This window comes from Colius striatus, chromosome 7 (genome assembly GCF_028858725.1).
Source record: "Colius striatus isolate bColStr4 chromosome 7, bColStr4.1.hap1, whole genome shotgun sequence".
In the NCBI taxonomy this organism is placed as follows: Eukaryota; Metazoa; Chordata; class Aves; order Coliiformes; family Coliidae; genus Colius; species Colius striatus.
In genome coordinates this window covers 11,312,257-11,339,113 of record NC_084765.1, presented here as the reverse complement: position 1 = coordinate 11,339,113, position 26,857 = coordinate 11,312,257, and the positions used below count along the sequence as shown (strand labels likewise).

The 26,857-nt window shown below is 38.6% G+C and overlaps 1 protein-coding gene across 5 annotated transcripts; it reads right to left on the bottom strand.

Moving 5' to 3' along the window:
- Positions 1-283: 283 nt before the first annotated feature.
- Positions 284-19,230, bottom strand: TMEM41B (transmembrane protein 41B). Of its 5 annotated transcripts, none has more exons than XM_062000251.1 (7): positions 19,179-19,230; positions 8,486-8,603; positions 7,357-7,485; positions 5,699-5,792; positions 4,801-4,905; positions 2,866-3,004; positions 284-1,999 (listed from the first exon to the last, which is right to left on the bottom strand). In XM_062000251.1, exons 1-7 carry the CDS (start codon positions 19,192-19,194, stop codon positions 1,830-1,832), a joined length of 771 nt encoding a protein of 256 aa, XP_061856235.1. In that variant the 5' UTR covers positions 19,195-19,230; the 3' UTR covers positions 284-1,829. The 5 variants fall into 5 exon arrangements, with proteins under 5 accessions (XP_061856235.1, XP_061856234.1, XP_061856238.1 ...); XM_062000250.1 differs by lacking the exon at positions 19,179-19,230 and adding an exon at positions 10,197-10,374; XM_062000254.1 differs by lacking the exon at positions 19,179-19,230 and adding an exon at positions 9,935-9,955.
- Positions 19,231-26,857: the final 7,627 nt, after the last annotated feature.

Here is a 26,857-nt window from a genome sequence, read left to right as displayed (position 1 = left end):
GACACTTGCTCACTACAGCTAAATTCACACTCAGGTTTACTCTGGAATGAATCCCCTGGTTAGATGATCTCTGAGATTAAAATCTCTGCAATACAAATAATCACTGTTCTGTTTTAAATGCCAATAAAGTCCACTAAATTTTTAGAGTAAATTCTAAGCAATTGCTGAAGCTAAATAATCTTACAAGGAACTTGCAAACAGGAGTGATATGAAATCCTTTACCTATGTAAGTAAAAAATATCATTTACTGTGCAGCCCAGCTTTAAATAAAAGACAAATAGTGTATCAATAATATTTACTATATATTTACATGTAATACTGTGATGAAATGGAGTCAATTAACATTATGGTATAACAAGAACAAAACCCTTTAAAGGTACAAGTACCTTTAACATTATCACATTTAAGGAACTTGACTCACATCAACAACCTATCATATGGATAACAGGAAACATACAAATAAACCCTTGATTGGAGCATGGGCTAATGTATCAACTCCCCTTTCAGCAATAGACTTCTGGAGCACAAACTTAAAGCATATAAGTAGCACTGGTTTCACCAGGGTAAAACTTAAACGTGCAGCCCAGTTCCTTGCTGATCGGGGCCTCATTTTATAGGATTCCACTGACAATACAAGAAACTACAACAGTTACAAGCATACAAAGGGAGGTATTGTATACCTTATTGAATGAACATATGTACTTCTACTTAAAGGAGTATCACACCTGGCTGTCCACTGCCAGCTACTGACTTACAGACAATGGAACCATCCTTTTAACGTATATACACTGACCCAAGATCCTTCTCTTACGTGATGCTTTGAACATTATTCAAAATCAGCTCTTATTAATAAGAACTGCACCAATTTGTGTACCTGACATTTCTTCCAGCTAATTGAGCTGCAATGGAAAAATCTTACACTCTACATATTGCTTGAGAAGTGGCGATATTACACTGCTTAAACATTTTTTTCAATCACTTGTGAGCTGAAAGTTTTATATAATCATTCAATCACTTTCTTAAATTGGCAGAATACATGTATGAAGACTGACAAAATGATCAACACAAAAAAATTAAAACTAGAACTTCAAAATCAGCAGCCAGCCACAATAAAAATTCTAACCCACTCTTCACCTTCCTAGATCTTCTCCCAGAATAAAACTTTCCAGAGGACAAGAGGGAACAATATGACACTGCCTTTGTTAATCCAGTTAGTAAAGCAGATGTAGGTTCAAGTATTTCAATCCATACAGCACTAATAAATATAAGTAAACAACCAGGATGAGAATGTCATTGTAGTTTAAGTACTGTGAAAAAACTTTGACTGAGTGAGCACCGTTGTTATATTATACTATTAATCTGGAACTCCCAAAGGCAAAAAAAAAACCAAAGAAGAAAAATATAGTTGATGAGAAATGTACTCAGACCAGATCACACATGAGCGTAAAGACAATGTTACAAAACTGGACTGAATTAAGGGCTTTTTTCCTGCAAGTTTTAGAAAGCAGTATCTGTCATTTATATCTACATTACAATTTTTGCTCCGCAAATAATCAGAGCAAAATGTGACATTTGTGTTCTCACTTCCCTTATCTCAAAGGCCACAAACACAGCCTACCAAAGTATAACACCGATGGCTTGGTTACAAAACTATATGCAGTACATTTCTGAACACAGTTCCTTCAATTTTAGGCCATGTGTTCATTTAAAGACATTCTTATCAAACCTCCCCTTTAATTGCTTAAGATCCAATATAAAAGCAAATATACAAATATCAGAAGTGCTGATCCTGAGATGAAGGATGTGGGAATTCTGGTCCAGTTTGATCCTTATTGAAATTTCTGTTTCAGTTTCTTCTGGAATACAGCTGGTAGGATGGAAAGGATGGCTAGAATCATGAGAACAAAAACAGAGTTCCAGGAAACAGCTTCCCCTGCTGTTGTCAGTTGGTAGAGCGTTGTTCCTGCCTTAATAGCTACAAAAGAAGGTGGTGCCACACCTGGAGCCATGAATTAGAATGGTGGGAGGACAGCGGAAGAAAAAAAAAAAAACAAAGAGCTTGTTAGGGGGGAAAAAAAAAAAAACAGAAAAAGCCCCATAAATTAGTCATCCCAACTTTTAACAACAAAAATTTCACTCTGCGGCCTTGTACTTTTTTTTAAAAAGTGAGGTGCAAATACAAAATTCAGAGACAAAAAAACCCCCTAAAGAACAGGGTTTATGCCATTTCCAATATTTTTAACAACAACTCAGACACATTTCGAAGACTAAGAAAATAATCTCTGCTCTTTAGACTGCAGATTTCAAGCTGTCTCTCTACAAACTGATTTTATTTGAGTTCACAAAGGAGAAATATGGATAGTTTCCTAAGCAAAGATATTGCAAAAATAAGCTAATTAAAAAACTAAAATGTTTAGCACTACATTAGTTAAAGTATTAATTTGCTCATGGGAAGATATATGACAATGAAAAAAATGTATTACAAAGGGGAGAAAATATCCTTCAGATCAAAGTCACATGTACTCTCACATAATTATGCTGAACTCAAAACAGGAACTTATAGTTCACAAAAGTCTCACAGACACAGAGTAGAACAAAAAGTTACTGATTAAGTGTTCATATAATGTACATGTTCTTGGGCAACTAATTAAGCCTTGGCTCATTACCTCTCATCTAGCACATCAGATTAGTCCTGACTACTGAAATCTTTTGATGCTATAAGCTCCACATGTTGGAAAGTACAAAACTAACATTCTAGTGTAATGTTTCAGCTGTCCAGGAGGTGGTGGTCTCTGCTGAACACCACACGTAGTGACAGGCAAATAGCTACCCCCAAAGTATTAGTCCACTGGCCAGAATTCTTACCTAGGAAAGTGCCAATGAAAAACACTTTCAAAGGCACATTTATTACAGGAGATGTTATATTGATAAACCAATTGGGGAGAAAAGGTGTTATTCTCAAAAATATGATGTAGTTAATGAGGTGTTCTCGGTGCCGTTCAACCTGCCAAAACAAAAGGAAATATGGTAAAAAGAATCCCTGCCTTGAAAATAGATAATGTACTACTACTAGAGGTTTGTTTAGGGGAGGTTGTATATCTTCTGTAGAAATTAACAAGTTAGTTAACACAAAAATTGTTAAACAAGTGATTCTTCAAGTCATCAGTGAATCAGCTGTTAAAAAAGTACTCAAGTTAGACTGGAAATACCAGTCTTCAGCAGAGCATGGTGATGCTGTGTCTGAATCAGCCACCTTAAATAGCAAAGAGCAGCAGGCCCAACCTAACTTTAGCACAGCGACCTCTTCCTGTTTAACTGTCTATCAATCAACAGGATCAGCTTGTCACCCTATTCCTAACGCTTTTTCAGGAACTACCATTGAAGTGTGTTCCTCAACCCATTCTATCCTAACTCATGAACAAACTCAAAACACAGCTGTATTCCTCATTTGGAAATTTACCCACTCAAGGCTCTGAAGTTCAGCAGGTGATTGCTGTCATCACAGTTGCAAAATCTATCTATCTGTGCATTACAATGGATAGCATTAACATTTACCCTCCAGAGCAACTACACCAGCCTCAACTTTATCTACAGTCTATTCCCAAACCTAGCCCAGCGGCTTATACTAGTACTACACCAAAGCCTCTTCTCCTTCCAGACAGAACAAGAACTGTAACCTCAAACCAAGTTAAAAGGAGAGCAAAGCATCCACCACTTTGGCCTGTCCTGGCAGACCTTCACTAAACCTAAACATGGTCATCTGGTCCCAAAGAGCTGAATTCAAACAGTAGCCCTGCTACTGTTCAGCAATACCACAGCGGGTTTTTTAATCTTAGCTAAGGACAAATATTTAAACATTGATTATTCCCGCATATAAAAATGTCTTAGCCCACAAAATATTAAGTATAATTTAGTCCAAGTAACCTGGAAATAGGGATATATGAGCTGCATATGTAATTATACCATTTTAAGCCACATAACCAATACTACTAATGGAAACAGTCACCATTTGCTACTCAAAGAACAGCCTCAGGATTACACTGCAATATTAAGATTTACTTGGGTCCAGAGTAAAAAAATACTACTGTATTATTTAATAAGGTCAATTATACCAGACAAAGCTCCATATCTTCCCTAGTGAGGAACATATTTTAAATATTTTATGTGATTAAAAAAATCTTGATCAGAGTACAGTAGCAAGTTGTGCTTCCCTTTGCCAAAAAAAAAAACCATCTCACAACCTCTGTTTGAACATGTTTCAGAATATCAAAGCAAGAGATGAGGCTGAATACTAATCACACTCTTTGTATTACAAAATATTTAACTTCATCCAACAATTAAAGCTTGATGAAACTATTACCAGATACTGTAAGAGAAAGTTTCTAAATGCTCCACTATGACACCACTATAATATCTTCAATTAAGGTTTTGCAATCAGACATACAGCTACAGATTTCTCCCCCAACAAAAACAAACTAACAAAAAACCCAACACAAACTAAGCTCTCTTTAGTTCTGATGCTTAGAAAGCTATTACTTGAAATGAACACTGGAGGCTGCTAATTAAATTAGCTAAGACAAAGGTTTATCAGTTGCAGACTCTTCATAAAAACAACTTTCTCAGTGGAACTATCATAAATTAAGGAGTACCCCCCCAGTGTTTAAAAACACTAAGACAAAGTAACTACATAGTGTTAAAAAGCAGTTGTAACTAGATACATAGCACAACCCCCCCTAGTTTTCCATGCTATTCTACTATACATTTTTTTATCATAAATTTCAGCATCTCTACAAACTTTACCTGTTCTGACCATTTTACTGCTTTTTCTGTTAAATATCTGTATACCACAGGACGTCCCACTAGGTATGAAAGCATGTAACAAAATGAAGCTCCAAGTCCTGAGCACTACAGGGAATAAAAACAAACAGAACAAATGAACAGAAACTGAATTGTTATTCTGAGCCTTATATACCTATTTACACTAGCTGAACAAAGCCTGCTTCTATGCAGCCGTCCTTCAGTAGTATGTACACAATCCATGAGAATTGTTGACTCAAGCCAGTTCCTTTTATTTCCAAGGCATTTAGATCAATCTTAACATTCCAAGTAGACAACAATGATTACTTATTAGTTAATATGGAGTGCTTCTGAAGTTTTAAGATTTTGAACAGTGAAAGCTTTGCAAATAAAGGGCATAATGGCATTAGACTCTAACTCAAAAATTAATCAACGTGGTCCTCCATAGCTACTCAATTCTCTCATCCTTATGCACTACAGTCATTATGACTGTGTCTTTTATATGTGACATTCTTTGAAGCTTGAAGTTCAAAACGAGATGCATTTTACAATCTGCTAATAAAAACACAGCTATATTCCAAAGTTACAGTCAGGTTCTGGGGGATGCTTAGACACATTTCAAGTAAAGGAAACTGACTCACATTCAGGTGCTTCCATTATAAAGACAACTTGGAGAAACAGTTCAGGCTTTTGGATCATCACTCACTGCTACAGCAAATTCTGTGGTTAACGACATTCTCACAACAAAGCTGAATGAGAACTTACTCATTCCTCAGAAACTGAATTATACCCCTATTTCACTCAGATTCTCAGTTTCAAACAGGAAGCTCTTCAGATGTTTGACTGTATTCCAAATAGACTAAAATAACATATGCCCTCACCAACTATTTTCCATACTTACCAGACAAACAAGAAATAAGGCCAGTGGAAAGGGATAAAGAAATCCTGACAGGATACTGAGAAAAATAGACCCAGGAATAGCAAATGTTTGCAAGCTGGATGTTCTTAGTTAAGAAAATATACTTTTTTTAAAAAAAGCTATCCAAACCTTAATTTAATAAGCAGGCAGGATACATGTTACAATTTGAAAAACCATAAATATAAACTGGCATAGTCTCTAAAGATCTGCACTTCAAAATACATTTGCAGAGCAGCACAAGAAGTGTGAGCACAGAGAAACAAGTGGTAGATTCACCATTACACATACAATAATAAGTCACTAATAAAAGTTACACTAATTTATCTATTTATCTGTCATACATCTGTAGATTTATTGTGACATTACAGTAAACATATGTCTGATTTTACACTGTAGACTGTAGATATGCACACTTCAGACATTTTCTCCGTAAAAACTGAGTCCATAAACTAAGAATTAATGGAAAATTTACATGTATGAATTCAACTACTAATAGACATGGTGCAGTCACTAGATAACTAGGATACATGATCACTCATTTCAGTTAGAATTTTTCAAAAAGGCAAAAAGCAAGTTTCTGCAGCATAAGCGAGCAGGCTTTTGAGTTTAAGTCTTGCTAGGCATACTTGAGACTATGATGTACTGTCCACCTTGGAAATGCATCTTATGACACAAAAAAAATCCGCACACTATTTTATCTGAATTGACTGAGATACCAAGAAGTCAAATAATCTTCCTTACGGCCATTACAACCAGTACAGCTTTTCCCAAGCAAATGTCAAGGCTCTGTAATCAACTGTAACATGCTTGTAAACTGATCACAGTCTACTGCCAAGATAGTAAATGTCGTCATATCAGCTGCTATAGTAGTGCAATTAACAGCTTATTCTGTTCTACTTTTTGTTAATATATAAACTAAGATTTTAATGATCGTCATAAATGTATGACTTTAGAAATACATCAAAAAAGGAGGAGATAAAAGATAATTACTAATGGCATGTTCACCATCAATTTTTCTGTGAGTTACAAAAGCCTCCCCCATTAAACTATGAAGCAGACCTCTTATACAGCTTCCACTACAGTTTGGGTTTTTTTTAACCTTTAGTTAAGTATCCACTTAAGGGTGTTTAATGATTAAAGAAAGTTCAAAATATATTCCTTCAAAAATGCTGTAAATATTCTGTAAATTACCTTTATACACATTTTTTTTAACATATCAAGGAAAAGCAATGCAGTAGTTTCACTTTTCCTTTAGAATCAACAGTAATTTCAACCTAGCAATTCAGTTGGCAATCAAAAAGTTAGCGTAACTCTAGAACGAGATCAAGTCTAATATCAAAGCTAAAAATATTGACTGCAACAAAGTGCAGCTGCATGCAAATCCCCAACACATTTACTATCATAAGGATATGCATCAGTTTCCCTCTATTCAGTGTGCTCTTACAATCCAAAAAGCACACTGAAACAGAAGAAATGTTGCACTCAAAGATTTTGCAATACCTGTGTCTATTTACAAACAGCCCTAGGCATGCTAGCCTTTGTCACTAATGATCAAGAACTTAAGTTTGTATCTTTTCATTTCTCTTTCAGAGAAGTAAGATGACATCAAACCGTCCTTTGCATTAGAAAAAAAAGGATACAAAACATATGTGGCAAAATAAGCCACTAACACTTGAACATAAAACGTGTCTTTATATTTGGACAGGACTTTTCCCAAGGCTTTCGCATCATCCATATCTCTAGGAACCTTGATACATTCTCTTTCTTCTCTGGAAAAAAAAAAGAAGAAAAAAAGAACAAAGCAGGAACAGTGGTAAATATAATCTAATAGTACGGTCAAATGATTTACTGAATAGGTTATTAGACATGCTCCATAACTAAGCTACAACTTCAGCAGAAAAATCACATGATTATTGTGATAACGTCATCAGATGAACACGTAATACGTACAGTGTTTTGTATTAGAAAAACTCAATTATAGATACTTGCTTTTTTAAAAATTTATTACAAAAATCTGCTTCACTTCCAGCATCCTTTTTTTTCTTACCAAGTACTGATCAAAAAGAAAGAATTGCTCAAACCAAATCTTGGCAACTGAACAGTGGACACTTCAGCCAAAAACAACTGTAACTGCCTCAGCACTAGGGTCATGACATGTGAAGTGCAGCGGGAGTACGAGAGCTTTACCTTACAAACAAATCTTTAAGAGCAAAATCTCAAGTCACACCTTAATCTGGTGCAACCATGGGCAGAGCAGCTGAGTGCCCTCGCTTCCTCTGTATCACACTTAGTGATTGAACTGCTGCAAACTGAACTTGTTGAGCAAAATAATCAGAGAGAAAATTAACTACTAAAGGAAAAAAAAATGTCAGACAATTCATCTTGTCAAACTATCTACCTTCCCAACACAAGGACTAGCCCTAACCCTAACCTAGCCCTAACCAAGCATGTTTTGGCTCTCAACTGTAGAAGGTTAAGAACATCACAATTGCTAATGTGATAGGGGTAACTTTTCAAACCTGAACTGTGCAAACAGAAACCCTAAGTCAAGTACAACTCTGTTTATGCAGATGTTACCAGTTAGTGTTTCAATATTAAGTTTTGTATCCTGACATTCTAGGTTATAAACTCGAATTATCTTTCAAAAAACTTGGGTGATGTCTGTAACTTAATCATGACAGTTTAAAAATCACTTAACCCCACGTAGACTCCTCTACAACCTAATACTGACTGAAAAGCAAATAAATTAACCTTTCCCAACATACTTACTCACTAAGTTGTGGAAAGTTTTTATATACCAGGAACATAAGGAAAGCAGCTGATAAGAAGATGGACACTAAAATAAGGAGTGATGTCCGAGCTGATCCACCTTCTGCTTGAGCTTTCCCTGAAATTAAAGAAAACCAATGTTTAAAAAAAATCCAAACCAAAACAACAACAACAAAGAAAACCATCAAATCTTACAACAGATTTCAAACTTATACTTCAAGGAAACATTAAGCAGACAAAATTGTGCCACCAATGCTGCCAATAACATATACAACACTTTGCTCTCATTCCCTGAAAGCTTTCAACCTCATATGAAGTTCTTACACTGACAAACACCCTGGAGAAGTCAACTTCTATGATTTGTAATAATTTAAGCCTCAGTTAATAAATAAATTTGTAAAGAGAAAAACACAGTAGAAATCAGCCTTACTTTTTTTTTTCCTTTTTGCCAGAAATCTTCTTTCAGTCTAGTTAGCTAGAGATTTAACTTGAAGTTAAATCTTCAGCATGTACAGTGCAATTTGTAAACATGCTCATTAACAGATACCTTTTGTTTTTTCTTCTCCTGCGAAAGAACATCAGGCACAGCCACTAGCCAGTTAGACGAGACACAGGCATCAGGAAGAAACATGTGAAAACACACACCAGCCTGAGATATAAAGATTACAGTCCTCAGACCTATGAATTACATGTACTTTACAGTCACATTAAAAGACTTCTCTTGCATATGTCTATAGTTTTTCTAGCCTTTAAATTCTTATGTAAAGTAGTGACAGTACAATAAGTGACACAATTACATTTTAGGCCTCTATTATACTTCAGACTTTTACTAATATGACCGTATATATGCCAGACACTAATTGGCACAACACATCCACATGTACAAAGAATTTTAAACAGATAAATGACAGAACTCTCTGCATCCACACTAGAGGGTGGATGTGTGCACACTTAAACCTCTCTCCTCAGACACTGCTAGGCTAGCACAACTTTGCAGCAAGTGTCACTTTTAGGTCAGCTGAAGAACAGAAAAAACCGCCAAGGCTGCGGTGGCAAGACTAGTATGCCAGCGGGTCACACTGCCACCTCACTGTTGTGAAACATAGCAAAAGGGTGATGAAACCCAGGGAGTAAGCAATGCCGACTGGGCGAGCTTGCCATTTCACCCTCCTTATCGTTTGTTTTTCGCTTTTGAGGTCAGTATGATCCCACAGGTGTGCACTGGTTCTGCCAAGGCCAAAGGCAGTATCCATGTAGCAGTTACAAGCACAAATACCTCACCAGGGGTTATTTTAATAACATCTTCTCCAGAGAGAAAAAAACCATAAATTAATAATAAATTAAAACTCAAGAGGATGAAGATAGAAAATACAATGAGCTGCACTTCCAGCCATTTCCACTTTCTGTACTTCAGTCGTGCCCACAGTGAGGTGACACTGACCCACACACCTCTACGCCTCTTTCCTCATCAACGATGGGGGAAGGCACGTCCCCGCCGCGGTCAGCGGCTGACAGGCCCCGCGACGGGCGCCGCCTCACCCCCCTCACACACCGTTCCCCGAGGCGACCGCGCTGCCGGCCGCGCGGGCCCGGGACGCCGCCTGCCTGCCGGCGCAGCGGGAAGCTTCTCAGGCCCGCGCGGGCGGCGGGGCGGGCGGCTCGCCGTTGGCAGGACGAGATCGCGCGCTCCCGTCGTCCCAATCCCCGACACCTTCTAGAAGCTGCCGCTGGTACCGGGCGCTCTCCGCCGTCCCTTGGCAAGGCCCACGCTCCACCGCCCTCCGCTGCGCCATGGCTCCGCGGTAACCCCGGGCCCCACAGGCCGGCGAACCAGTGCCAAGACACCCCTCCGCGGCACTGAGAGACGCGGGAAGGAGGCGGAACCGGCCGCTCCGCCTCCCTCTCCTCTCCTCTCCTCACCCCACCGGGTCGCGGTCGCGCTCCCGCCCCTGTGGCGGCACGACGCATGCGCTGCTCGCGTGCCGCCTTTATGAAGGGCATTACGGTTTGCGCTTCTGCGCTGTGATATACGGGAGCACGTGTTGCGCTTCTCGTCCTGAAATGGGGTGGTGCGTTAGTCGCGGTAAATGCGGTAGCGCATTGGGAGCGTCCATATGCGTATAAACGGTAATCGGCCTTGCGCGCAGTAGGGGTAAATACGGCGCGGGGTTCCCCCCCAGCGCGGTGGGGTGGGGGTGGCCCAGCTCGGCCTTGGCTGGAAAAAAAGGGCGGCCGTGCCTGCGGTATGCGGGCTAAATCCCCTCTGCGGGCTGCCTTAACCTCGGTAACTGCGTGAGGCATGCGAGCGCCTTCACATGTGTGAAGTAGGATGGGAATGTCCCTCAGAGATAGGGCGGCGAGAGCCCTCGGCGGGAGGCCAGCGGGGCCCGCGCGGCTCTGAGAAGCGGGGCGGGACGGCGCTGCGCTCTGAGAAGGGCACACCTGGTTTGATTTTACAGGGAGATTTTTAGGGTTTTCGACCTGTTTTTTTTTTCCCTCGCTTTCGATAGGAAAGCTTCGGTGCGATGATTTAAATGAGCCCATTGCGCTTTCCTGGGAAGAAAGAAACCGGCTGTAGCATCTCCGGATTTTCCTACTGCCTCTACCTGACAGTAAGAAGGTTTGAAATCCCTCCGAAAAGGTACAGCTCGGAGATTCCTTGGCGTTCAAGCTCAGTCCGACCTCAAAGCACCTATTTCCTCATGCAGCCTTTTGGCTGTAGCATACCGTTTAACCTTTCAACTCTCCCCTGCCAGCGAGAAGTGCTACTTACAGTCAGCGTTCTCCCGAGACAATACTGAAACTATGCAGACAACACGCATTGCATAAGCTTCTGGGCAGAGTTGTTAACTGAAGGAGATGGTATGTCACACTCCTTCAGGGCAGACACCATTCTAAGATTCAACTTAAGCCTCATTTATCTGGGTACTTTGGCTGCAACCAATTTTATACCATGACTAAACATATATTTTAAAATTCCTTGCACAGGTTACAACAGATAAGTAATTTTATAGCAGTTGACTTTTACAGGTTGCATTTCCTGAGATCATAGATCCTTGTAAAGCAGTGAGGAAGGTGCAGTTCATACAGGAGTCCTCTTAGAAGCACTGCTTTATTGATACACTGTACAAAACCCACTTCTGTTACAGTGTAAGTGGCCACAGGAAGTTGATGATTCATTTAATATCTAAATAGTGTAATATGTTATTACATAAGGACAGCTCCTGCCAAATCCAGTGGAGGACATAATCCAAGCTATAAATTATGATCAGATTCCAAATAAACCTTCAACTCCTGAGCAGATTCCACAGGAAGCTTTAATTTACTCAGAATTTTTTATATTTAGAATAAAATTATTTCATTAAATCTTGTAATTCCCTATTTTAATATTTTTAATTGATATTTCAGAAATGCTAATGCCCTGAGGAGTCAGTCATGTCTATGAATTTGTTCTGGGCATTGGTGCCAGATGACAGAATCCTTTGTTTTTTCAAACCCTTTCACTAGAAAATTGTACATACTAGCAAGATGGGAGTTGCTGATACCATAGTGAATGATGGCCTTTTTTCCCCCTATTGTAATGTGCATCATGTGTGTCATCTGTCTTTGATTATCATGTTGCTTCTGGTACTCCAAATAAAATAATTCAAACATTGGGATTGCTTTCTTGTCTGGATAACTTCTGACAAAATGTCAGATATTAAACTGAAGAATGTTAGAAGTTAAATTGGAAATCAGGTTATTATGCAAAAAAAAAAAAAGTTTACCACATCATCCTGAAACAGAGAAGAAAAAGCATGTACTAAAAGCTGTAAATAAAATAGGTACCATGATTCAAAAGATGTAGACTAGATTTCAAATGCTGCAAGGGCTACCTCTTACTTTGGTGTAGCAGTTGGTATGGTGGGGCACGAATCCCAGTTTGTCACGTTTGTTGTTCTGTAATCACCCAGAGCCACAAACTGGGCTATCTCGGGCTTCCAGTTGACTGGTTTTGTATTGTGTAGCCCCTCTGTATTACCTAAATGTGGGTAACCTGACAAGACAGGTTGGGCTAACATTAATTCCTGCTCAATTCTCTACAGTTCCCTCTTTCCAAGACACCACACTAAGACATAGAACAAGTAATTACAGCAATACAAATCTGCTCCATGCTTCCTCTTCTATTTAGTACTTCTGTTTAGTACTGTTTAGTACATCTGCATAGCCTGTAGATGGTTCCCAGGACGCTGATTCTGCAGTAAGCTCCTGGTATTAGTATATGTCTCATTAGAAATAGAGAAGATAACTCTAACCAACTCAGTGTTATGGAGCTCCAGCCTTCTGAATTGCTGCCAGAGTGACATGTAAGGATTCATTTACTAGATCACTTTGAAGTTGAAATATACTGATTAAGTGATATTTGTTTGACTAAGTTACCAGCAGACTCTTAAACTGTCTGTGTTATGTGGTCCTTGGTTCCCCTTGAGAGAGATGCAGCTGTTGTGAATGTGTTGACTATTTCTAAACTTTGAAATTGTCACCAGTATGTCATATCTGCTGACAGACTGAGTAATAATCTCTAAAGAGGTCCACATATAGCAACGATCAGCAAGACCTCTGCATTTGCTTAGGAAAATACAGGGACCTCTCCGGGAAATGCTCCTTAGGACTCTAAATAAAATAATTCAGAACGCCTATTTAAAACATTAAATTAGATTAATTTACTGGGAAGGAGTGAAAAATACCACCATGTAGTGGTGCAAGCAATATTCATTCAAAGACATAGAGAATCTAGGTAATGCACATACAGAGACATACACAGGCAATGTAGTACAACCAACAGAGTTGACTGGAAGCCACCCTTCCTTTGCTAGCTACCTCCTTATATGCTGCTTCTGCCCATGTGATCACCCAGGGCTCAATTGATTAACTTGCAGCACCCGTTTCTGATAGTTGGAAGTAGCTTGCCATCTGCATTAACTTGTCCCTACCATCTTTATTCAAGCTGGCTGGTCCAAGCCACATTTGTGCCTACACATAAGCCACATCCCTTACATGTTCAGAGGAGAAAGATTTTGGGTTACTAGAATGTAATGAGTGATCAAGGAAACTTTCAACACATGGTTGAGATCAGGACTGCTGGAAAGAGCTTCACTCCTCACCGTGCTGAGAATTGTAGCTGTAGACTGAAAGGAGGTTTACTCTCTTCATGTATTAAGTATCACTCATCATAATGTATAACTTCATAAACAACACAAAATCTCCTATCTTGGGAGCTTCTTTCTAAGCCCCTCCTGAAAGGAAACATATGCTATGTAAGAACTCTGTTCAGCAGAGGAAAAATTATAGCACTGCTCACTGGCTTTACCAGCAGGAGCAGCATTTCATGTACCTATAGGCTATAGACTAAATGAAGCAAGCACCCACCAGCTTTATATTAGTTAAGTTTTGGAAATACACCTTAACTCAAAATATGAGTTCTTTCAAATTATATGTGAACCAAAAGGAAAAAATGCTTTTTTGACCTGCCAGAAAGAAACAAACTATATTGCTAATTACTAGGGTGACAGCCAAGTGGTCAGCTGTATGGAGCCACTTCCTTCTGTGGTTGGTTGGATGGAATGCTTTATTTTTATCAAATCAAAAGAGCTGTCTTCCCACAGCATATTTAGCCCTTTTTTAAAAGTTACACCCAGATGGACTGATAGGGCATGTGTCACATGACTGAGTCATTGACACTGCCATGCTTCTTAGACAGAGTCATGATAATTGTCAGCAAGAGGAAGGAGAGACTGAGAGTCATCCTGCTCCTGAGAGCTTCTAGCTGAAAATGATCAGAATCAAGAGCATTAATCAATACATAAATCATAGGCATATTTTCTTGAGAAGTGCAGATTTAGAACCCTTTTCTCATCTAATTTCCCAACTCTACGTTATTCCATGCTTCTGAAAAATGCTACTTTAATCTGACCAAAGCCTTCTTTTTAATTTCTCATTATATACTCTTAAGACTGTTTTTACAGATTCTGCCTCCACAAATATGGAATTGAGTTTCAATTCAGTTAAACTGAGGCTTAGGATGTATATTGGGGTGTTGGCAGAAGTTTCTGTCTTTCAATTCTTGTTCTTGGGCTATAATATGAGAAATTCAAGAGGGAGGGGTTGAACAGTGAACCTAAGCAGGGACCTTTGATCTGGCTGAATAATCTTTCAGTGTTTCTCTTCAGTGGTTTCTTTGTTGGAATAGTTTCTAAACTGCTTCACTGGATGGCCATGGTGTGATTCAAAAGTGGGAATTGTATACTGCCAGAAAAAAACTGGAGATTTCCAGTGCTTGTTTCAACAGCTTGTGTTTGTCTCAACTCTATCACCTTTTTGTGGCCTGTGTCACTGTTCCTGATAGCAGTATCCAGCCATGTGGGCCCATAATATGCTTTATGTGGAAAGCCTGGGGTTCATGTGAAGGTAACTCGGTAAGATCATTGGTCTGGACAGCCAACTTCAGGCCACCTCCCAGTATTGAACACATACTGGGGTGTGTAGCTTTGACAGTGGCTAATCTGCTGGAGTAATGACAGGAAAAATGCTGCAGAGTGCAGTCAGTTGTTTTTAAGTTGCTTTTTCCACTATCCTCACAAAAGCCAAAGTGGAACCACCCAGTGAAACTCACCAAGACCTGAGTGATCTCCGTTTTTGCTGCCAGAGTTCTTAAAACACAGATGAGGGGTCAGATCATTGTAACTATTAATATTTCCTTTCTGCATGTTGCTTTCTTACTGTAAGAAGGCTAAGCAGGTTACACTATTGTAAAGAAAGCTTCCTTTTATTCTAATTTGCCCTAAATTGATGTTCTAGCTCTGTCCCCTAAACGTTGAGAAAGAAGCTAGAGGGGGAAAATGTGTTTATAAAAATAATTTAAACTATTAAGTTGCAAAGCAGAGAGTAAATATCATGAAAGCTAAAAAATAAGATCCTGTTGAGATCTGAAAAGAAATCAGTTCAGCTTCCTCATTTATTCTACAGCTCTCCTGGAATGCGATCTTTACACAACATGCCAGCTGGTTACCTGAGCTGGGTTACCAGCAGAAAGGGTATGTCAACAGGCAACAGGTACGTCAATTGCCTAATGGCACTGCAGAGTCAAATGGTGAAATTATCAGCAATCATCCTCCATGTCACGCTCAGAGTACAGTTCTAATCATTCTTTCATGTTAAGCAGTAAATGCATTTGACTTGGAAAAGGAGGAGCGAATCAGCGGTACAGGCACACCACTTTGAAAAACAAATCAATAAAGCAGAAAATTAACACTTGCTTCAGTGTTAGGAAGGATTTGCATGTCTTCTCATTAATTACTCAAATAACAGAATGACCATAGCAATGTGACACAGACTATGGTAACCATGTCTGGAAAAGGAGAAATTATAAAGACTGAGCTTTTCAGAAATGCAGAGTATCTGACTTGTGACATCAGCTTCTCTGAAATTCAGGCTTGGAATGTCTCAATGTAGCAGTGTCATCTGACACTGTGTTCCTAGGGCTTTATATTCTGGGAATACATTTTTCTCTTACCTACACAACTTAGTAAACAATATTGTGTCACACAGGCAGAAAGAACATCCTTCTGCTTTCATGGCAGGAGCATGTGTGTATGATATAAGGCCTTACACACCATAGTGGACACTACTATGCTTGACAGGGGCAGTATTTCACTCATCCTTCTTTCAATCCTTAGGAAATCATCAGCTTGAAGTTTTGCTGCTTTTGCTGTGGTTTCTGAATCTCTTCTCATCACCAATGTACCCACACATCATAGCAGCTTGGAAGAACAAAGCCATTCCCTGCACATGCTCTGAGAGACAGTCGTTTGCATTGCAGAAATGCAGTGTGTGCATAGGTGGGATGAGAAGGGAATAAAATATAGTTCATCACACAGCCATATAAATGCAGAGGCTTTTTCTCCTGCTCACAATGGGGCATCTCACAGCACTGAGGCACAACATACAGAGTGATCAAAAATGGCTGAAACTAAAGACAGTGCCCCTGCTCAGGAGAGAAAAGTGGATGATCTCAGAGTCTGTCCAAAAGCAGGCACTCTATGGAAATACTGCAGGAAAACAGTATGGTCAGGTAGCTGGAGGTTTATTTCTGCAGTTTTTCCCAATTTGCACTAGAAACCTCAGTGAAGATTTTCAAAATTACATATACCCTCCTTTTCAGAATTAATTTTCAGATTTCAATAGTCTGGCCAGCAGTTAATGACAGTTGCCAATGAACCACTGGCGGGTGACCAGCAGGCGAGAGACTACAGGTTGGTTGATATTTTGCTTTATTTTCAGGTGATGCCCAAGGATATCAGAAGATGTGAAGAGTTTGTTAACTTAAAACATTTCTTCCATATTAGAGGAGGAAGAGAGGAAAAATTTGGACTCTTTAGATGTGGACACCAGACAGATGAACATTTGGGGGAAAAATGGCATAGTGGTTATATATATGATTCAGGAAGAAAATGTGGAACACTGATTCTGATGGGGAAAGGAAGAGGGAGGAGTGAGTGCATTGAGATTAATAAGGAAGTGCAAAAGAGACTGTAGAAGAAAGGATAGGAAAAATTAAAGTAGGAAAACCCAGTATTACTTTTTCCAAAAAAGCAAAACTTCTGATGAAAAAGTTTATAACTTGTACATATTGTAAGGCATCCCTGTGACCTTCAGATAAATTGCATGAACTGCAGTAAAAATTAGGGGGGCAAAAGTTCATAGGATTTTTTTTCCTGTTCTGATATGTTTCACAATTTAAGAATGCATGGTCTAACTAGAGTATGTGAAATGTCACACCATATTTTCTTCTGTTTTGCTTTTTCTGTGAGATACAAACAGTGAGAGAATTTTTCCCAATTTGGCCTCAAAGGTCCAAGATCTTCCAGAAATGAACCAATCATAATTAGTGGGCCAAAAACCAATCCACAAGGAACAAACCTTTCACCCATGCTATATGCAACCACAGGCATAGTTACTTAAGAAATATATTAATGTCATTATTAAACCAGTATCCTTCAATAGAAGATAACTAACATTCAGAGCAACATCAAAGGGGTCAGAATCTGTTTAATTGAAACATTTTAGAAAAGCTGCCAAACATTTTGAGGAATGAATTGCTGTACATGTACTCCTATGGGAAATTATTAAATGAAAGAGTTATAACGTGACTGACAGCACTTACTATAATCATAAATGAGCATCAGAGTCAGTTGTTAATCAGGATTAGAGATTAAACAGAGACAACCTGCTAAATATTGACTGTTTCTACCTAGGGCAGTTCTGTGAAGGAAACCTCTTCATTGAAATCCTGAACATGATGCACCGGTCCTAAACAAGTTTCCAGTGGAAAACTTTGGCTGAATGCAGAAATCCAGATTTACACATACCTGTGACAGGGAAGTGTGCACATTTTTAATTCTGCACATGATATTCATTCCTTTTTTGCCTGCTACAGACTATGGGGTCAGCTTTTTAGCCCACTTGCCACAACAAAATAGGCTAAAGCCAATGACTGCAGAAATGTCAATGCTTGTATAAGACATTATTAATTAATAAGACCTAATAATTTCTGAATAAGCATGGCTAGTGGAGAGAAAATTAAAGGAATCCACTGGAAGAATGAGAAATGGTTTTATAAGAACTGAGGAATGCTCATATGCCATTCTTCAGTAGAAATCCTTACTGTAGCTGAACCAGCAGGTTTGCTTTTTTCTATGTGGAATTACTTGCTGTACTGATGATACAATTTCATGCAAATTCTTTCATAAACTTTCAGCATAGTTTGCTGTAGCAGTTAATTATTTTATCTTGTCAACCCAGCAGAAACATGAATGAAAATGCATTTCACGTTCTGTAGAGAGGAATCCTGCTCAGGAAAGGCCAGGAGTAGAACAGCAGAATGCTGGCAAGCAGGAACCAAGGTGTATGAGGAGCAGCCAGGGAGGAAGCTGACACAGCTCTTTGTTATCCTGAGAACATGATGTTGCCCTAAGTACATCATTCCCTGTGCCTTCAAAATGTGAAATGAGAGGCATGTGTTTTCCACTTTGTTACTTTACAAAACACATGGAAAGACATGGAGCTTGTTCAGCCAAAGACATGGGCATTGGCAATATAGTGCTCACATTTCCCCACGCACCCTGCTGTTGCAGCAGTCATGAAGTGTGTTTGTCCCATAGGCCAGGCTGAGTTAATGTTAATGGCTACCAAGAGCCTGGATGCCACAGGAGTAAGAATTTCTGGGCCAGCTCTGTATGAACTCAGCTAGCCTCAGTTTAAGATAATGATCACATACCTAGGCTGCTGTTCACACAGAAGCTAACTAAGATAAAGTGCGTGTCCTGTGTGTTTGTGTGTCAGAGGCAAATACCCAGCAGCAACACAGACATGCTTCCATATTCCACAAAAGCAGTTAGTGGTGTGCCAGCAGTCATCAGGAAACACACATGTGCCCACTGGTAGAGTATAAAGCTGAACAGTATCAATTTCATCACTTGTTTTAATATCTGTATTTCTTTAGCAATTTGCACACAGGTCAGAACGAGTCCTATGTTTACCCTTCTGCAGCTTTATAAGTCTTTTTGTTAAATAGGAAAATACTAGTATTTAAAACAATATAATAGAAACCAAATTAATCCAATTGGCTCAGCAATACTAAATTGTAAAGACTTACCAAGGATAAATGTCATGAGTCACCTCATAAAAGTGCTCATCAGATAACATCTAAAGTGCACATAAAAGAAGGAAATTAAAATAATTTAGTCTTACAACACAAAAATATACTTTTTAATACACTCAAATTCTGATATTTATCTTTGCTCTAATTAGGAAATACATATCTCCATGCTTTTCAAATCTAATTTAGTTATTTTTAACTCTTTTAACAGAAGTAGCTAAGGCTTATGATATATAGAGCTATTTCTAATACCAGAGCAATTTGGTGAAGGAATAAGGCACTTTTATGAAATTCCATTAATTTAAAAAATATGTATTCAAAGCTGTATGTCACTTAGTGTAGAAGGAATCAAACAGAAAGGAGAAATATGTTTCTTAAAGTACTTGTAAGTAAACGCTGCAGCTTATTTGCTGCTCACAAACTCTGTATCTCATCTTAGTTTTTCTCCCAGTCAGCTCGAAGTACTTCCCTCCTTGCTTCTGGGTATCTCTTTGACGCTTTTATTATGCTTCCTCTCAAACTGACAGAGAATTCACCAAGCAACAGTCAGTCTCCTTTACTTGCAGCAAGACCCCAATAAATGCACTTGGCTGTGTAGTTCCAATTCTTCACCTGCCCTGTGTAGGACCTCTGCTTTTAACACAGCTCTGATTATTTCAGCTATATATTCCACTAAGGAACTGAATTAGTTTTATATTTTTCCTGTAGAAAAGGCTTCCTTTCTATCTACTTGCTTCCCCTGTATTATGCAGAACTCTGGTAACTGTGCTGTCCATATACTTTACTTCTCTTTAAAAAAAAAAAAAAAAAGTTTACAAATTAAATAGGCAAAGAAATAGAATTGTCTGGCCTAAATTTTAACCTTAAAATTTTGGAATGGAATGGAGTTGAGGGATATCTCTTTGGCATTGGAAAACCATCATCTTGAACTTGCAATTTATGAAAATTAAACATGAAAGTTTCAAGAAGTTGAACTATGTATTTTATTTAAACTATGATTCATTATACTAACTTAGTCGTATACGTAACTGCCTTCTCAAGTTTAGAAAGGATAGAGGGAAAGGTGGCTCTGAAAAGTTGGAAAAGTAAGAAAAAGGAATATAGTACCATGCCAGCAAAACCAAAATACGTATATATTTATATAATAAATTTATCATAAATGACACTTCGTTCTTTTCTACCTCTGATATTATTTCCCTCCCTTTTCCATTTTGCTGCTTCTTCTTCCCTCCCTTCTTGTATATTTGCTGCTACTGATGACATACATCCATCCTGCTCACCATCTGTATAGTTTAAATACCTACTGGTAATTTAAGGTGCTTGAAAGAAACTGAGCTTCCCTACATACTGGCTTCTGGTGTCACTTCACAGTACCATGGCCAAGTGTCTGGGCAGCCCTGAGTACACCAGAGGCTCCTCACCATGGCCTTGACCACCTCCCTTGCCATCAGGGCTCTAGAAGTGCTTCCTAAGTAAATACATCTGCTGCTGAGGAGACACACTGGCACACCTTGTAAACACAGATGTGATGTGGAGGGAACTGCTTAGAATTGTACAGGCTGGAATGAGTTAATAAACTGAATTCTTCAGGCACGTATGTAGTTCCTTGCAAATGAAAAGCTCTTCCTAAGTGCTGAGTATACTCAGTGAATTTTTAACATAATAAAATCTTAGTCCTGTTCTACTGTACTCATTGGTATTTAATCAGTTTAAATGGAAACAAGATATGATTATAAAGACTAAAATTATTCTAAACAGGACAAACTTGAACTCTCTGTCTTATTAAATATTATACTTCAATAAATTTACATATAGCTTGCAAAAGCCTTACCTGAGAAAATATTTACCAATACAATAAAGCTTTTGCTTAAATATGATTTTTTACTCATAGGAAGTTTCAGAAATTTTTGCCTGTTCTGCAGCTTGATCATTTTCTATTTCTATTTCTGAATAATTTCAGTCTATTACTGCATCTTGGCTGTAAAAAACTGCACTAGAAAGCTTGTATTTAAAAAATCAGCACTTTCAGCCCTACTAAATCATGGATGCACATCCCTTATGCTTAGTTTTTCTAGAAATTTGCTTCCTCAAATTTAAAGTCTGCATTAAATTTGATCCACAGGTCTCCATGAGCCTGGGGTCCTAGTTAAGGAACAGTAGGAAAGGACATACTTATTTTTTTTCAAAAATATAATAATAAAACCATACCCATAATGCATATATAAAGAGAAAAGATTCTTGGAGAACACAGTGATCACAGTCATTATTGTGAGGACATGTCATGCAGCAATTCTGTGATCTTCAGCACGAGTTTCCATTTCACAAAAATATAACCCATTCCATTTGATGCATATGTAACTTCAGTGTTTAGGTAACTAAATTAAAACAATACAAAAAGGATAAACTGTTAGTGCTATCTTGGTACCACAAGCACCAGTTATTACCTCCTGCTTCTCTCTCCAGGTTGCCCCAGATCCACCCTTCTGCAGCTTTGTAAGGTTGGCTTTTTCCCCAGGGGCCATGAAATTCAATGTTTTTGCACACAGAATTCAGCATTTTCTGGTGTCTGGCAATCACTGTATCTACGTGCCATTGAGGTTTATTTGAAAAAACCTCATGCAGGGTTTATTTTCCCTGCATGAGTACATTTTTTGACAGATTGGTAGGGGGTAGTTACAGAGCTGGAGAGGACCTTGTATCTCCATAACAGAAAGCTAAAAGCGTAAATGCATATACAAATACACAGGCTGGAAAACTGTGTGTGAAGGAAGAGGGGGTAAAACTGTGTAGCTACAGACACTCTTGCTCCACTCTCACATTGAGCCTGAAGCGGGTTCTGTGCTGGGTTAGCTGGACTTCACACTCTGCAAACTGAGCCTTCGGGAGCAGAAACATCTAACTTGAAAATGAACAGCAAAACCCAAACCATGGTGCAGTTCATGATCACATCATCTAGTCCAGCATACTGTATTGTACTGCAATTCAAGTTTTATGCACATATTTTTTTATTAAAGCCCTAATCTTATTGGTGTGACTGAAGCACAGCTTGTGTTTTTACTAAAACATATCTTCCAGAACAGCATCCAGTCTTAGTCAGAAGACATCAAAAGACACAGTACTCACAGTACTGATTACTGCCACTGGGAATTTGTTTCAGTGGTTCTCTAGTTTCATTTGTTAAGACATTTGAGCTGCTTGCATCTTTGTTTACTAAAGAGCTGTTCAGTACCCCATATTTTCTTCTTGAGATACTGTTGCTCTTTTTTTCCCAGCTTGCTGCCCAGAGTTCACTGTTAAAAGAGGGATTAAAAGTATGAGGGAGTCCTGCACCTTTGAAAAGATGATTATTAAAAAAGAAAAAAAAAAAGTTAAAAGTCCCACTTTTCTGAACTCAGAAGAATCATAAATCAGCATTTTGTGGTTTGTTTTGGTTTGGTTTTGTTTTTTTCTTAAATAAACCATTGGTCTAAAAGCTATATCAAAGCTCTATCTTCTTGGCATTTACTCAGGACCTTACTATCATTGTCTCTATTACAGTGACTGTTTATTTGCTCCTTTGTCTCTGCATTTCTACTCCTGCTGTTCCACTTCAATACACTTTCCACCAGCTAATGACTGAATCTAGTTTTCAGCCTCTGTCTCCTGGGAAAACTATTTTAATATAGGGTTTAGCATCTGCTCATCCATGCCATCTGGCTGGAGAGAGTGGTGGTAGCTTGTGCTTTTTATTTTTTGGTAGAGTGCAGTGACTGTTGGGCTGGTGGCTACAGAAAGGAGTTTAGTGGCTACTTTATAGTCCTCCCTGAACAAAACTTCGGCAAAGTTTACCTCGGGGGTAAAGCCAACTCCCATCTGACTAAAGAGGATTAAAGGGAGCTGTGCAATCATAGGATGGGCAGGCTATGGCATCCTGCTCTCTCAGCTAAAGCCAGCCTCAGAGCAGAGACTTGGTAAGGAACTTCCTACTAAATCCTGCTGCCCACTAAATCTCTGCTTTAGTAGTGATGTACAGTAATCAAGACTTCTCACAACTTTTGTCTTACACCTACCTTGGACATTTCAAATACATCTTGCACAGAGGAAGAGAATAAACTCTGAATCACAAATAATTGTTGTGGCTATTTTACACAATCCAGTTTGTAAAGACTTAAAATCTGTAAATGTCCTCTGGCAGTCACTGGCAATGTAGCATCTATCTCTCCAGCACCAAGGGGAGGGTCAAATCACTTTCACACTCCTCTTTTTGTTTTAAGTTCCAAGATTGTACTGAGTCTTTTGCCACAACATCCTGCTATGAGCTTATGTTAAAACCTGCATGCCCATGGTATCCCTGACAATCCTTTCAGTCTACAGAAACCTGCCTGCGTTTCCTGTTCTTGAACATGTAATTTCACATTTGGCTGCATTAAAGTGCATTTCTGTTTGTAGTTCAGGTTACCAGCTTGTCCCATTCATATAGGATTGATTGCTAATCTTATTTGATCCTTGCAATGATCTGCAGTGATTTTTATATTTATTTCAAAACTGTCTATAAAGTATCAAATAGCAAAGAGTCAGCTGGCGCTATCAGTAGAAATCCAATAGTAACCAATCCCTTAAATAATCGCTTTTCACTTATCACCTTTTTACATAGAACACTAATTTAGCCTGTTCTTAATCCTTTCAATTTCTGCTCAGCGTTATATCCTACTATGACACTTTAAAGCAAAGAAATCTATTTATTCTGCAGCATTTTCCTAGCCAAACTAGAGACCTCTTCAGATAATCACCTTTGTGTGACAATTTTACACCAACAATGTAGACTCCCATTGGTTTCATTTCGTCGTTTCATATCTGAATCCCATTCGAGCTTTTTCTTTTATATTAGTCTTAAACAGTTATTTGCAGTCTTCACATATTGGCACAATATTTCTCCACGTGCTTTTTCCTTCCTGTTGCCATCTTTGATTTAGCAGAAGTAGCTCCAGAATAGCTTTCAGTGCTGGTGATCCATCTGCTCACTCCATGTCCAAGTGCCCATTGGGTTTGTTGACTTAATAGGTACCTTCACTTAGAATTATCTTCTTCCAAATCCTGGGTTGATATTCTGAATGCTGCTGATGCAGGGATGCACCTACAGTCTTTGCAGAGCTAGAGTCAATTTGGATACTGCCACTTCGTTCTGGCATGGACCAACCAATAGCAGCATTTATTAGTCACTATCTTTTTTTGGGATATGTAGATGGTGTAAAAATTAATGCAAAATGTTTTAGAAAGATCTGGCGAAAGCACCCAAGCTCGACAAGGCTCCAGCAGGATCTTCAATAGCCGTGCTCCTTTCTATACACAATTCTTGGCTTCTAGCTTTTCATTTACTGTACAGAGAATGGTACTCCAGAAAGGCATACTTGCCAAGCAGTGCTTTGCAGTCAGTTCCAAGGGAGCATACTGCTTTATTAAAGCTGACAAATATTGTCGTTGTTGTTGTTCCAACTTTCCAGGGAAAATATCCACGACTGCTAAATCCAGGACGGTCTACGAGAGAATGTTTATCGTCAGGAGTAATTGCGACCAATCTATATCCCACGTTTGAAGCCTCCACATCGGCCTTTTAGGAGATAATTTGAGAAGCTCAGTTCTTTCATAGCAGCCTGAGGTTGTCTACAAGCATTCATACACAACAGAATACATTACTGGGCAGATAAGCTCTGCGGCAGGTATACTATTTTTTCTGTTCTGAGACCAAGAATTTAATGAGGCTTGTGTGACTAAGGGACATATTTCTCTCCAATGTTAACTCTCATGATTTGAAATTTTACTTAGAAATTCTTACATCAACTCATTTGTTGCATCTTGCAAGATATTAATGCTTTGGTAGGACATTTCCTGCTGTGAGGTTAGTTACTGCTATTTCTGGCCAGGCAAAGATGTGAATGCAAACATTCCTTGACATATAGTGTTTTCTTTTTCAGAGTACTCAGACTCTGGACAATTGCTTAGATCTTCTGCATAACATTCTTTGTCCTTCTCACTTTTGTGTAGAAACAGTAACAGCTCTTGCAGAAGCTTCTCTAGCCACAGCCCCTCTGCTGACAATGGTTCACATCCCATTGTGCTTTCCTTCACAGCATTTTGCATTTGTATATCTGACAAAGGGTATTATGTATAACCAGCACATCATGAGCCCTTTGTCACTTGAAGTACTTATTTTTCTTTTTAAAGAAGATATATTCCGTTTCATAAATTGGTAGATTAGCTCAATACCTGTGTTCTCTCAGCATAGTGGCGTTATTGCTTTGCTCCTTTGATACAAAGAGTACTGAGATTTGATCTGTGCTGTGACACAAAAGCCTGGAAAATACTTTGCTGTAGCATTTTAAAATGGTATTGAATCTACTGTGTTTCCCTTTATAAAAAATTTTGGGCTACATCTAGAATTGGAGTGTGACTACCGATCTGGGCAACTTCCAGAAGATCACCCTGTGACATCATGTCCTCAAATTATGCTATACTGCCACTTGAGTCTGCTGGGCCTGTCTGTCTCCTGGACTTATTTAGAAAGCCAGCCATTCATGGCTGCTTCACTGTTTAGTTTTATAAATGAGGCACTCATTTTAATATTTGCAATTCAAAACCAAACACAGCCACCCATATATGTAGTGTATATCACTGATTTTTGCATCATGTAAGAAAACCACACCAACAAGCCTGTAGTAAGAGAAATTGAAAAATCCAGGTTTTGGTACAGCAATGATGTAAAAGTTACTAATTTGGAAAATATATATACAAAAGAAAGTCTGTAAAGCTCTTTCATATATGAATAGACATTCTAGATAAACCTGACTAGTGCAGACTTTGCCAGCTGAGATGATACTGATTATCCAGTCTTAGGCTATTCTCTGGGCTGGGGGCCTTCAAAAGGTTTCATGACCACTAGGACAGTAGGGTGGTAAAGGGAATAAAGTTTTAATGTGGCATTTACTGAAATCATTTAACTTAGAAGAGACAGCGCCCTTCATAGTTTCATAAATGCTATCATTATTAACTTATATTATTTTCCACACATATTTGCATTTCTGCTTTTTTATTTGATAAGTAGTTTTTTTTGTTAACTTGCTTTCATTTCAGAGTTGTTCCAGGGCAGACTGTGAAACTTTTTTTTCTCAATTTTATTATCTGTTCAATAAACTCCTCTGACAAAAACAACACTTAAAATTTCAAGTATATAACTGCATGTCATTTTCCCAAATGAAGACAAAACTGTGAATGACTCGCTATACTACAGATTAAATTTTACATTTCACTACGCACCTAACTGCATTGCTTATTTTATTGTGATTACTCATGTAAGTGAAATTACTCAGTGCCTAAATGCTTGTAGGATAAAGCCTGCAGAAGTGACTTACAGAGAGTCAACTTAAGCAGTGCTATTCTGATTTTGTGTATGTCAGCCCCTCCAGAAATGACAGCTTTGTTAATAATGGTTTTCTGTCAAATTCCTGACACATCTTTGGGGGTTTTTTTTTGTTTTGTTTTGTTTTGGTTTGGGGTTTTTTTTTTCCTAAAACTAGCAGAACAGAATACTGGATTAATAATAATAAACTAACCATGAGCCAACAATGTGCCCTCGTGGCCAAGAAGGCCAATGGCATTCTGGAATGCATCAAGAAGAGTGTGTCCAGCAGGTCAAGGGAGTT

Coding starts and splice junctions, on each gene's coding strand:
- TMEM41B (XM_062000250.1), bottom strand. CDS start 10,278: ATGGCGCAGCGGAGGGCGGTGGAGCGTGGGCCTTGCCAAGGGACGGCG. Junction 8,604..10,196: donor CCAGCGGCAGCTTCTAGAAG/GTGTCGGGGATT, acceptor CTTTAATTTCAG/GGAAAGCTCAAGCAGAAGGT. Junction 5,793..7,356: donor TATTTTGCCACATATGTTTT/GTATCCTTTTTT, acceptor AAGAACATCCAG/CTTGCAAACATTTGCTATTC.